The sequence below is a fragment of the Haliotis rubra genome, unplaced genomic scaffold (genome assembly GCF_003918875.1).
Source record: "Haliotis rubra isolate DU_JTF1 unplaced genomic scaffold, ASM391887v1 Scf67, whole genome shotgun sequence".
NCBI classification, from domain to species: Eukaryota; Metazoa; Mollusca; class Gastropoda; order Lepetellida; family Haliotidae; genus Haliotis; species Haliotis rubra.
The window spans coordinates 819,452-833,284 of NW_025767379.1; the positions used below are offsets into that span (position 1 = coordinate 819,452).

The 13,833-nt window shown below is 39.8% G+C and overlaps 1 protein-coding gene across 1 annotated transcript; it reads left to right on the plus strand.

Moving 5' to 3' along the window:
- The first annotated feature begins 6,857 nt into the window (after positions 1-6,857).
- LOC124257728 lies at positions 6,858-9,073 on the plus strand. The gene is made up of 2 exons (XM_046691862.1): positions 6,858-7,017; positions 7,429-9,073. Exons 1-2 carry the CDS (start codon positions 6,924-6,926, stop codon positions 7,800-7,802), a joined length of 468 nt encoding a protein of 155 aa, XP_046547818.1. The 5' UTR covers positions 6,858-6,923; the 3' UTR covers positions 7,803-9,073.
- Positions 9,074-13,833: the final 4,760 nt, after the last annotated feature.

Consider the following 13,833-nt stretch of genomic DNA (forward strand, 5'->3'; position numbering starts at 1 on the left):
GTGATTGAAGACAAATCTAGCCATAAAGTAAAAGCACACATATTCTACGATTAAAAAAGTGGCAAGTTTAAATTTACTTTAAATGTGTTGGGACTTGCGTACCCTCTCAGGAGGACAATAATTTTACAATGCTTCAACCCCCTTTGAGGGTACAGCCACTAACAATCTAAGCTGATAATCTGAACTACCAATTATAAAACTTTATCTATTTACAAAACATATATCAAAATTCATTTAACAAATCTATCTCTTTTAAAAAACCAATGATTAAATGATAATTAACATTATTAAAAAGGTCCTTTACTGTTTTGATATTGAAATATTTATCCCTTATGATGGAGAATTCAACACAGTCAAGCAAGATATTCTTGACAGTGACTCTCTCATCACAAGGGATACAAAACGGAGGATCCTCGCCTTTCAATAGATATACATGAGTATATCTTGAATGGCCAATGCGACATCGTCGCATGATGACCTCTTCAAATCTGGACTGACAACCCAGGTAAGTGTAACCAATATAGGGTTTTATTTCATGTAATTTGTTAATGCCTACTTAGGTGTCCCACTTCTTTTGCATCAGATCACGGATGTAAGTTCTAATGCAAGATTTGTAATCAGAGTAAGGGAGAAGTGGTGTCACAGACTTGTTGAGTGCTGCCTTGGCAGCAAGATCGGCCATTGTATTCCCAGAAATGCCAACGTGGCTGGGTAACCAACAAAAGGCGATGTCGTATTGGCCAGTAGCAAGTTCATTATATAATTCAATAATGTCTAATAAAGGTGGATGTTTACAAGAAAGATTTTCAATAGCCTGAAGACACGAAAGAGAATCGGAAAAGATTATGTATTGTTTATATTTACGGTGTTTATTAATATATTTAAGAGCTGTTAATATGGCGTTAGCTTCTGCTGTGAAAATAGAGCTGTTATTTGGTAGTCGAGAAGATATGGTTCGGGATCCAGTGACAGTGGCACATGCCACCGCGCCACCATCCTTGGACCCATCTTAAATAAGGATTTGTATGTATTATATTTATTTTTAAATTGATTATATTCTTGTTTATATTGTAATTCATTAGTTTCAGATTTCTTAAACTTTGTCAGAGTTAGGTCAACTTCAGGCCTGACCAGTTGCCAAGGAGGAGAAGAAAGACGATGGGAAGGAGCTATATTTGCCAACTCAATGCCGGCAGCAGAAATGAATGGTTTAAATCTTAGCCAAAGAGGCGGAACAAGAGAAGGCTTTTTGTTGTATGAATCCTCATAAAGAGAATTGAAGACACAGTTAAATGCAGGATTAGACTCGTTAGAATATAGTTTGGTAATATATTGTAAAGATAATTTTATACGGCGTTTGGTAAGAGAAGGCTCATCTGCCTCGACATAGAGACTATCAACTGGAGAGGTTCTAAATGATCCAAGACAAAGTCTTAGACCTTGGTGGTGAACAGAATCAAGAAGTTTAAGGTTGCTTTTGCAGGCTCCGCCATATACGATGGAGCCGTAATCAAGTTTAGATCGCACCAATGATCTATATAAGTGAAAGAGGGTAGTTTGATCCACTCCCCACTTTGAATTGGAGACAACCTTTAACAAATCGAGTGCCTTCAGGCATTTAGCTTTAAGGAATTTAATATGTGGCAGGAATGTTAAATGGGAATCGAAAATTAGGCCCAAGAATTTGGCCTCCTTTACAACTTTGATGGGAGTGCCATTTAAAGATAGTTTGGGTCCTTATGAGGCTTATATTTTCTACAAAAATGTATACAATTAGTTTTTGATTGAGAAAATTTATAGCTGTTTTCAAGACTCCATTTATCTATTTTGTTTAAACATAACTGCAGTTGCCGTTCAATAGTATGCATATTTTACCACGACAAGAAATATTGAAATCATCCACAAATAATGATCCATCAATTGAATCATTTAGAACCGTTGATAAACTATTTATCTTGATGCTAAACAGTGTGACAGACAAAATACTGCCTTGTGGGACACCCTGATCCTGATTGTAATGATCAGACAGGGTTGAACCCACTCGGACTTGAAATTGCCTGTCTTCTAAAAAATGTTGAACATGTCAAGAAGGTGGAGAAAGAGTACTGGCTCAAAGATGGCTTGAAGGATCAAACAGTTAATCCAGTTGTCATTCGTCTGGACACTGATGACTCCTCTGTGGAAGAATGGAGTGAACTTGATGAAGTTTAATTCTGTTATTATATTTACAGATAATCATAGTATCCAGCCAGATATGCTCAAAGAAATATAACTTCTTTTAACAATGACAGCACTGACTAATTCCAACGACTTATAGTGTAACATGAAACACTCATTTTACATCAAATTATCATGAAAATATAAATATTAACTATCTATATGCTTAAAGCTATTAGAAATGCATTGCTTAATTTGGAATGTGAACGACATCAAAACATAACACTTTTGTCTTCATTCTATCTTTTCTTCAATGGGTGTATGTGTGTCCGAGGGAACGGGGCTATAACAGTTGTTGAGTTCTAACCATAGGTGGTCCGATTAATGATTTAGTGTAAATATTCTTTCTGTGTTCTTTAAATGCATTTCCACTTAGGTACTGCATAAACAAAATATGACATTAACATTACAAATTTAAAGATTTTAACCTACAGAATAATTCTCACTAATGGGTTTTGTGGTTAATTTTGAACAACTCAGAGAAACAAACTCCGTATGATGGTTAACAGTTGGCACCCACCTTACCCAATTCACGACCTGTGACACCTCTTCATACCTGTCACGTGCATAGCTGACCTACATTGACGAACGTTGACTTTTATGACCAAACACTGCCGCTGTTACAGGTCATTGGCTCCCTCCCTCTGCAAGCCGTCTGCGTTCTGCTGTATATTTTGTTGACAGTTACATAGACAGATTCTTTAATACAAATGCATAAAATCGGTGATTTACAATGTGATTAGGTTGTCTGACAAAACATCCACTTGCACAGCTTGAGATCGATTGGGTCATTGGATGAAGAGATATTTACAAAAAAACGGGTCCACATGCATTTCATGCCAAACTATAGCTGACCATGGTAGTCCATTGACCTACCTGCTGACCTAGACGATGCGACGTCATGTCTACACCAAGGTCATTGGTAAAGCCAAACATAATCAACAATAACAATTACAATCATCTTCTACTTATCATTTCAATCAGCATGTACTATTCGTCTTTCGACTTGCACAATTGCAGTGAGGATGTATTACTTTTCTTTGGGCCGGCACTGTTGCAATGAGCATACACTACCATTCTTTTTTCCGGCACGATTGCATTAAGCATACACTACCCTTTTTGGGGGGCGGCACAATCGCATTAAACATGCACTACCCTTCTTTTGGCCTTCACAATTACAATAAGCATGTACTATCTTTCTGGTAGTGGGGTAGCTTAGTGGTACAAGCGTTCGCTCGTCACGCCGAAAACCCGGGTTCGATTCCCCACATGGGTACAATGTGTGAAGACCATTTCCAGTGTCCCCCACAGTGATATTGCTGGAATATTGCTAAAAGCGGCATAAAACCATACTTATTCACTCACTTGTTTGGCCGACACCATTGCAGTGAGCATGTATTACTCTTTTCTGGAAACTTTGTTTGGCAGAATTGCAACAATTACTATATTACCTCTCAAAGATGGCATGTCCATATGTTCCAAGTCGAGTTTTTTTTAAGATATTGCTTGTTGGAATATACATTATCTAATATCAAAAATAAATCTAAACTACAGACAAAGAAACTACTGGACATCTACTGATAGTAGAAGAGGCACGGGTCACCGGGTCACGGTGCCGTTTAAAGCACCTGTGATCGAGGCTCGAATCCAAGTTTCTCCCTAAACAGGTTTTTGAATCTGACAGCTTCATAGCCCTTTGCAAGGCTGTCGAGGACAAGTCTATTGCTTTGACGTTTTGTTTACAAATACAGAAGGAAATCAGCTATCGGTGGTTACCTTTAGTAATCTTTCAACGTTGACCTTCACCTTACACTTGACGCGTTTGTTTTACACGGCCTGCAAATGTAGGCACCTCCATATTGGGTAATCGACGAACGCGTGTTGCAACCACCTGGATATTGCTTCTCCTTACTGTCACTCGAGATATGAAACAATCAGCAACGTGATTTCTAACAACGCCAGATGCTGAAAGATGTTCTTCTGGAGGACATTTCCTGATTTGACGCATCCGTGACTTGCACTTAATATATAAGTAGATTATATTAATAAAAATATGTCCGAAGCAGTTTCTCAATCTTTTGACCGGTACCCTCCTTCCCGTCAGTGACCTATCTCTGCATGTGCTTATGACGGGTGTTACCAGTGAAGAAGGATACAGTCACGTTTTCGTGAACACCTATTTGATAGTGATTGATAAACACATGCACAGTCGACGTTTTTTAACTGAGATTTCCAATGGATGTGGGAAGGGTTTTGTCACTTCTATTTACACTTGTATTTACACTTTTATTTACACTTGTATTGACACTTGTATTGACACTTGTATTTACACTTGTATTGACACTTGTGCAGTTGCACTTATGTACATGTTGTCTGGAGTCTGGCCGTTTTTTTTACAAACATTCAGTGACAAAATGTAATGTGCTAGTTTGGTTTTTACCATGTTTTTAGGTGAACAATTTCTCAGCCTTTGCATGTGTTTATAATCGGTGTCGGATGTGCTGACGTACTCACGAACACCTTGTATCATCACTGTTTGGCACTGAGTCATAAATAATTAATTAATTTGCTCATGATACGCTAGCCAGTTGGTTGCCATACCACAGTTTAACATGAATGCCACGCTTACACGACTCCTTGCCCATCTACATTTGGTAATATAAAATACCAGCTTTTAACTTCTTGGTATGACGCCAGAGGCGTTCGAACCACGATCTTCTGCTTTCTGGGAAAACACACTATCCAGAAAAGTAAGTGAGTGAGTGAGTATGGCGGAAAGAGTATGGCGTCAGCAATAATCCAGCTATATAACGGCGGGAAACACCAGATGTTGGCTTACATATTGCACCCATGTGGGGAATCGAACCCACGTCATTAGCGTGTGGAGCGACAGCTTTAACCAGTTGGCTACACAATCACGCCCCTTCTGACACAAAATACACTGATGTACTCATTATCTGAAGTTATCAACATTTTGGTGCTATATATTCATGTTTCAGGGCAAGCAGATCAATCTGCGTATCCCTGAACATGAATTAGTATCAGAGCACTGTTTATACCTGACAGGTCAGTGGGACAACATTGATAAGTATTATCGTAAATATTGCGTAGATATACAGTACAGGGTAGGACAAAAACAGTGACGGTAATGATAGGCATATATTTCCCATCAAGCTACTAACGACCAGACTCGTGAAGGTCTGAGTGAGTATTGATCTTCAGTAACCCATGCTTGTCGTAAGAGGCGACTAACGGGATCGGGTGGTCAGACTCGCTGACTTGGTTGACACATGTCATCGGTTCCCAACTGCTTTGATCGATGCTCATGATGTTGATCACTGGATTGTCTGGTCCAGACTCGATTATTTACAGACCGCCGCGCCATATAGCTGGAATATTGCTGAGTGCGGCGTAAAACTAAACTCACTCACTAGCGAGCAGAACGTACCTTAGAGGGTGATTTCGGAAAACCAGACATTATGTCATTAGAGGTCATTACATGAAAACTTCTCTTGTTTTTTTGCTACGCTTAATAGACAATCATAGACTCGACTGATACATTCACTAACTCACTCTTAATTCCTGCTGCGTTTTGGGTTATCGTTTTATTTCTAATATGGATACTTGGGCTGCCCAATGAGTTCGAGATAACCGGACACATTCGACAGACAAATGTAAATGATACGAAGAAGGGACATAAGATCATTCGGCATCTTGAAGCTGGACACAACCCGATTCGGCTATACAACTGTACAACGAGTACAACTCGGCCTGTATGTGGGACAGTCATCACCGCATTGGGAAATTAACATCAACTTGAATGTACAATGAAACCAAACTTATAAATGCTTAGAGTGTAATGGCTTTTTCAGTATTTGAGTGATATCACGGGGTGCGGGTTATTTCTGGGTGAAAGCGTTAAGTGAGTGAGTGAATATGGGTTTACGCCGCTTTTAGCAATATTGCAGCAATATCACGGCGGGGAACACTAGAAATGAGCTTCACACATTGTATCCATGTGGAGAATCGAACCCGGGTGTTTGGCGTGACGAGCGAACGCTTTAACCATTAGGCTACCCCACCGACCCACTAGGTATAGAGGTCACTTTCCTGTTCCCAAACAACCTGGGTACAGACTGGGATAGGGAGGGGGACACAATGGTTCCTTGGGTCGTCAATCGCTGGTTTGCTTGTCCCCTAATTCATATTTACCACGCCAAACCTTCAGTTGTTCAGCAAATTAACTTTTTACAGAATTTTGATATTTAGTAATACTCCAGTAAAACCACAGCATCACGGAGGTCACCAGACATTGGCTTTACATTACTTTACACTTACGTTGGAATCGAACCCGAACCTTTGGTGTGCTCACGCTTTAACGATAGATATACCCCACTCCCCTTTTTCTCAGTGATCAAAATTAGCAGTTACACAGCAGAATACATAATGTGTCCAACAACGGGCGTTCTGCTTGGTACCATACACACAGCCAAACCCATCACCACCATCAGTCGCAAGTGGTACTTTTTATTGCTTCGGGTTGTACTTGTGGACTTCAACATTAGAACATCCTCGATTTGATACTTGGATTTGATTGGTGAACCTGTTTATACAATGCTCCATATAAAGTGAAACTCTCACAGTCCTGTGAAAGGTGACGGTTTCTTATCTCTCTCTCTCTCTGTTGCTTGCTTCCCTCAGACAAGATGACCACTGTCCATCTCTTGGCGATTGCTTTAATTTTTCTTTGTGGGGACGCGTCTTCCTCACCCATCAAAGCAAATGTGGAACTTAACAATGGTGAGTCTTAGCCTCAGAAACTTAAAATAAACCCTCATAGTTATAAGTCATTGCAGAATTTCATTATTTAATCTTGTGTCTGGATATAATCTGGTTTATTCTGAAATTTTTATTTGTTTTAAGTGTCACCTTCTATTAATAAATCCGGATCCATGCTATTTATGGAGCAAAAGCTGCATAAATCATTCCTGGTTTTTAAAAAAAATATATTTTCATATTTATGTATAATTTTTATTCAAAGTGTTTGGTTCTTTCTGTAACAAATTGCCCTAAATCTGCATATATTACAAAACTATTCAATGCAATGTTTGAAGCACGACGTAACATCTCCTGACTGTTGACAAAAATGAAGTTAAACTGACTGAATCTCACTGCCTGACTCTGAAAACTAAACTGTATTACATTTCTTAGGTACAGACACGTTACCTCATTCGTCGGAAGATGTGATACCTCAGCGTTCTGGTTCCTTGTTCGTCCAACACAGCGACAGTGACAACAGACGCTACGACGACCAGGTCGCCACAAAGGAACCCACCTTGTCCCCGAAGACGACGATAAGTCTCTACAAGTTATTCCTTATTCGGCAAATCCACAGACTCCAAAGTGAGTTGAAGACACCTCACACTCAGGTAACCCCCAATCCTAAATGGCGAGAGGAGAATCTTTACGCCACAGACACGGAGCTGAATAACATGTCGACTGCTGAGCTTCACGACATGCTCATGAACATCAAGAAGGTGATGGGTGCCACCCTGAGTGACCTGTGCTGCCCCCTAGGGAGGTAACCTGGAGATGTGTTCCTACAAATAAGACTCTAGCATGGGAGGAGCTTTTGGAAGGACGGGACCGTACGGCATGAAATTATTCCTGTTCAAGGAATTGATGAAAAGCAATACGAACATCAGTTTCACTGACGAGACTCGTGTGACAACATTCGCTCTGTGTTGCTTTTGTTGATTCCTGATGAAGATGTGTCAATGTGACAATGCGAGAACTGATGGTGATGAAATCCCAGTACTGTACTCGAATCCCATGAGCTTCGATTGCCATCAGACGGTGTATGTGGATAATCGGGTCTGAGCAAGTCAACCAGTGGTGGATATAAAGAGCATCGCCCTATGACATCGGGGTTAGGGGACATGCCATCATCCAAGACACCGAGTGTACTTAACAGATGAGTCGCCTCTCTGAACAACAGAGTTCTGGGGACATTTTCTAATCCGGTGCCTAAAGACGTCCTACCCTTTGTCAACGTAATGTGTCCTGAAAGTGGTCCAGTCGATATACTGAGTTTAGCAATGCTATCACGTGAGTGAGTGAGTGTTATTGCATGCTTGTTACGCCAGAGAACAACCACAATGAACATATTTAAAACAATCCAGGGGAACATATTTAGGACACGATATGATGAACACTGGAACTATATAGAATAGTATCCAATTGGTACAGGTGCTGATCTACACGTGTCATCATATGCCCACAGAGAACACATTGTCATGGACACATTTTCCTGGACAACACATCTGACGTCATATGAACACATTTGTAGCATGAGTGATCCTGATTAACATTATTCATCTCATAAGACGTCATTGTAGTTCCCTGGGTGACTTAGTAAACTCAGCTTGGCTCCGTATTTCACAGACTAGACAATGATCTCCATCAGGTGGATATATTCTTTATCATCCAAAACAGTGTTCCACAGAAGATATTGCTTGTGTGAGATCAAACGATATCTCCCAGGTGATATCGTTTTGACAGCAGATTTTGTACAATGCCCTGACTTCATCACTTACATGACTCACAATACTATGCCGTCAAAAACCTGATGACGTCACAATGCTATGACATCGCTGCACTGCAAGTCTAATGGCAGTACCGTGTTCAGAGATGTACATTTTTCACTGAAAACTAATGAAGAGTGATATTTGATTATTTGATGTACTTGATGTACTTGATGTACTTGAATACTTCAGAAAACCTTAGGTGCGTGGACACCAAACTCATGATGTCTTGACTGTGTTCTTTTGTGAATAAAAAGTTTTGTGAATGTAAATTTTTTCTGTCGTTTTGATCAGGGTGTTCCATATATTGATGGGTGTACGGGATCCGTCTATGTTGGTTGGTTGTTGGTTGTTGGTTGTTGTTTAACGCCGCACTCACCAATATTCCAGCTATATGGCGGCGGTCTGTAAATATTCAAGTTGGGATCAGACAATCCAGTGATCAACAGCATGAGCATTGATCTACGCAATTGGGATACAATGACATGTGTCAACCAAGTCAGCGAGCCTGACCACCCGATAGTCGCCTCGTACGGCAAGCATGGGTTGCTGAAGAGCAAATCTTCTTTTTTTCATTTTTTCATTTTATTTCTTTTTCGCATTGGTACAGTTATATCCTTCATGCACAACACTATTCAGCACAATGAAAACAAGCACGATAAGTGAGATCGAATAGATTATGTAAATATGTTGTGGCATGATGACCAGGAAGTCGTGAACTTGCTATATTTGCATACAGTGTATGCATTGTATTCATGGAGATTGTAACTGTGGTTTAATTTGGCTTTGAGACTTTCAAGGGTTGGACGTATATTTGCTAGTTTTCTGGAATATATATATTCCTTTGTTATGATAAATATCAAGTTCAGAACATCGTTACGTTTTTCATGAAAGCCCAAAAGGACTGTTTTCGGATCCAGGTTTAAAGTAGTGTCTGTTTTATCTTCAATCCAATTTAAAAGGTCTTGCCACAGCCTATTTATGTATCTGCATTCAAACATCAAATGAACAATGGTTTCTTTTTCAGCCTTGCAAAACGTACACAGTGGTGATTCTATTAGATTATAGGTGTATAGGACTTTATTGGTCTGTGGACAATACGATATTGAAACCATTTCCTTAGTGTTATGAAAAGCTCTAAATGGTATAAAATGATAGGTATTCCATAAGTCAGGTGGAAAATTGTGATGAAGGTCGTTTTCTAAAGTTGGAATAGATTTAACCTTGTTAGTAGCGTTGTGTAGAAAATATTGCAGCCTTTCTTATTTCCATAGAGTATGTTTACATTCGGGGGAATAAAGGGTAAATGTTTTTGCTTTGTCAGTATCGTAGCTTCTTGTTTTGAAAATTGTTTTATTGAAGAAAATATTCCCGCATATTCTAAGAAATTTGTCTCTACTCTATACATCTCTTTAAACTAGTGAAAGGATTCATCATACTTATTACGTCATTTATTAATTTTACATTTGCTTTTAAGTAGTGTTCATATATTATAGATTTGTTTCCAATTTTTATATTGTTATTTGCCCAAATATACTGTTTGCAAAAGTCGGATTTCGTGAAGATCAATTCTAACCCGGATCTTCACGTGTCTCCGGCTCTGTAGTCACAAATACTGGAACAAATTATAAGTTAAATGGAGTCTACCATTTTGCCCATTTAATCATTTTTACACAATAGGTGTTTTCTTTCCTTTTAATTCCACGCATGCCCGCTGATATATTCTTCCGAAACTTACTCCTTTAATAAATAGTGCCATACCCTCAGAAATAGGGAAACCGAAGTCGATCTCTAGTTACAAGGTGTAACCGTTCCAGTACTACCTTCCGTCCAATTTCAGCATAAGATATGGCTTCGATCACCTTGAAAACTTCTTAGTGGGGAAAGTGATATCTCAGTTATTATCAAAATGTAACCAGTATATGTGGTAGCTATCTTAACGATAAGCAGGAGATACCTGAACGTAAAGACAGGTAGGTACTTTAATTTTCTCCGGGTGTATGTGTTGCAAGCAATCGTCATCAGCCTGTACGACCTTCTGGACCGACGCCTCGTTATAACGCGCTATTTTTGTTTTATATATGTATAAAGTGCCCTCACAACACACATTTTCTATGTGTAATGTAATGACGGGTACCCAAGATGTGTTTGTCATTCACACATACAATATTCCAGGCACCGCGATTTACCGTTTTGTAACCTTCATCAGCGTTTGACACTGGACAAGGTGTGAGACTAAAGAACATGCTTGCTATTGAGATTTGACACCTATGAATGACCAGTCACTTGACATTTCTTGGACAAAAGGAGACATATGACTACTAATACTTACACTATTGCTAATACTAATACCGATTGTTCTACTGATAACAGCAACAACAATGATTATGAATATGAGAATACAAAACACACATACTGAAAGACCTGCTAATATAGATACACATGATTCACTCAACATCATGTACAATAAGAAAGAAGGCTAGTTTAAACCTATATGAAAGTAAGATGCGGGACAACGCCACTTTTCACAAAGTTTTTTCATTATTAGAACACTTTGACCCTGATAGCATATGCTTAATCAGGAGAATTGAAACTATAGTGACATGAAGTACAAGTTCTCGTGAGTGGGTGGGTGAGTGAGTGAATGCGTGAATGCGTGAATGAGTGAATGAGTGAGTGAGTGGGTGGGTGGGTGGGTGGGTAGGGTTAGTGAATGCGTGAATGAGTGAATGAGTGAGTGAGTGGGTGGTGGGTAGGGTGAGTGAATGCGTGACTGAGTGAGTGAATGAATGAGTGAGTGAGTGGTCGGGTGGATGGAGTGAGTGAGTGAGTGAGTGTTATTCCAGGCACAGAACAACCACAATGAACCTTACACATTGTACACGTTAGGTTGATCGAATCTTGGCCTCCGACGTGACAAGCCAACGCTATTACTCTACACGAAACCGTCACATGTGGACCATGAAACAGAGATGATAAATGAGAGTTTGTGTTACATGGGATGTTCTAACGTTAACTGATCTGACAAGCAGCCACCTTCTGGACCGTTGAGGATCCTGTTATCGCACTGTTGATTGCCCCGGTGTTACATCTAGCCTAAAAGGAGGACTTTGTTCAGTGTGGTCTCACACGGAGATAACCTACATGACGTACCAGTACCTGGTTTCCATCAAAAAAATAACAATGTTGTATTTGACGCCAAGCAAAACACAATCACAAGTTTTCAAGTCAAACATGTTAAAAGGCGGAAAGTATAGATTTGCTTCCTGAAGTATTTAATTTTGATTGCAGTAGCTGAACACACTGCATTATAGGCATACTACTTGTGACTATCATTACACTGCCAGGTTACTTTGTGCAGGGTGGGTGAGCTAACTCGTCATGCCCAAGACCCGGGTTCGATCCCCCACATAGGTACAATGTGTGAAGCCCATTTCTGGTATCCCCCACTGTTGTATTGCTGGAATAGAGCTTAGAACTAACTAACTCACTTACTACTTTTGTGCAGGATAATACAGATAGCTCCCACGACATATTTAAATACCCATCATCATCATCATCATCATCATCATCATCATCATCATCATCATCATCACTATGATGGGAATTGGTACTGGATATCTAATGGTTAATGGTTAAAGCGTCATCTTGTCAAGCTAAAGTCCCGGGTTCGATTCCCCAAGTGAATACAATGTATGAATCAAATTCTCTACTCCTCTATCATAGCAAATCGAGACTATTCCTGACAGTGACCTAAAACTCTCTCAGCCATAACAGTGAAGGGTACAGAAGTTCTTAATTTTTAGTTTTTATCTTGCTTCGTGACGAAAGCTACTCATCACATCAACATGTTGTATAACACAGAGAGTCTATTGTTGTTTATATCTCTGTATCAGACACAACAACAACGTGATGTGTCAGGTCAAGGTGGAACGCGTGGCAGTGAACCTCTAGCTTACTATCTATGTGTGCTATCTAGCCTGGACATTGTAGTATCACACATATCACACAGTCACACTGTATAACATCCGTCCACTGACAAGATGTCTGTACAGTCCACAGTCCTAACACTCTCGTCCGCTGTATCTTACACTTACATAATGTAGCAGTCTATAGTGTTAAATCTCACAGTGTGTGTGTTCTACAACGTGATTCTGGTTCCGGCATAGTCTAATGTACATGTACTATCTACGAAAGAATTAAAGATCTTTCGATAAAGATCAAAGTATACTTCTGCATTATGTCACATCGAATTGACGTCATTACGCCATTCTAGTCTGCCCCCTCGTAATCATTCGTACCCCTGGTAACTGCCAGCTTTGTCTGGATGTACTGATCAAAATATATACCGGAAGTAAACATGCGACGTACATATGGCACGTTGGTTTGTCATAATCTGAAATATAATTGAAATTCTAAAGGGAAGATGCTTAACCTGAACGTAAACCGTCCAAAAATATTATTTGTTACATTGGTAACGTGCATCTTAACGTAGGGATGGGAGGAGGGTTGGTTTTGTGCAGACTCGTCAATGGAACAGCACGTCAGTAAGCCCTGAACGAGGAGTGTAAATTCAGGTCACCAACAACATGGTTTTTAATTTGTTTTCTGCCTTAGATAAGTCGTCGGTTTGTATAACATTTACCAGATCGCTCAGGGCAAAAGTATACATTATTACACTGCATAGGGGTAGAGCGAACTCTATTTTTTGACTGAAGTGTGAATCAGATACGTACTCCTACTCTCGAACTATTGATGGTATCGGGATTCCATGGCAACCGTTAGTGAATGGAAGCCCACGATGTTATACAAGGGAGACCAGTGTACAATACTCACAGAAGCGGTAGTAAAATCTGTTTGGTTCACCTCTTCTCGTGATTGTAGAATTCACTATTTTCTAAAATAAATGCGTTACTTTGCCCATCCACCCAACAACCTCTCTAATGATCAACCTACGTCCGTAACCCAATCCTTCCCAAACACCCACACCCGAACACCCACCGTTACACCCACACAACATCACCACCACCCC

What these genes read in the sequence shown, in the direction of transcription:
- LOC124257728 (XM_046691862.1), top strand. Translation starts at nt 6,924, where the DNA reads ATGACCACTGTCCATCTCTTGGCGATTGCTTTAATTTTTCTTTGTGGG. An exon ending in AAATGTGGAACTTAACAATG is followed by an intron (nt 7,018 to 7,428) that starts GTGAGTCTTAGC and finishes TACATTTCTTAG; the next exon opens with GTACAGACACGTTACCTCAT.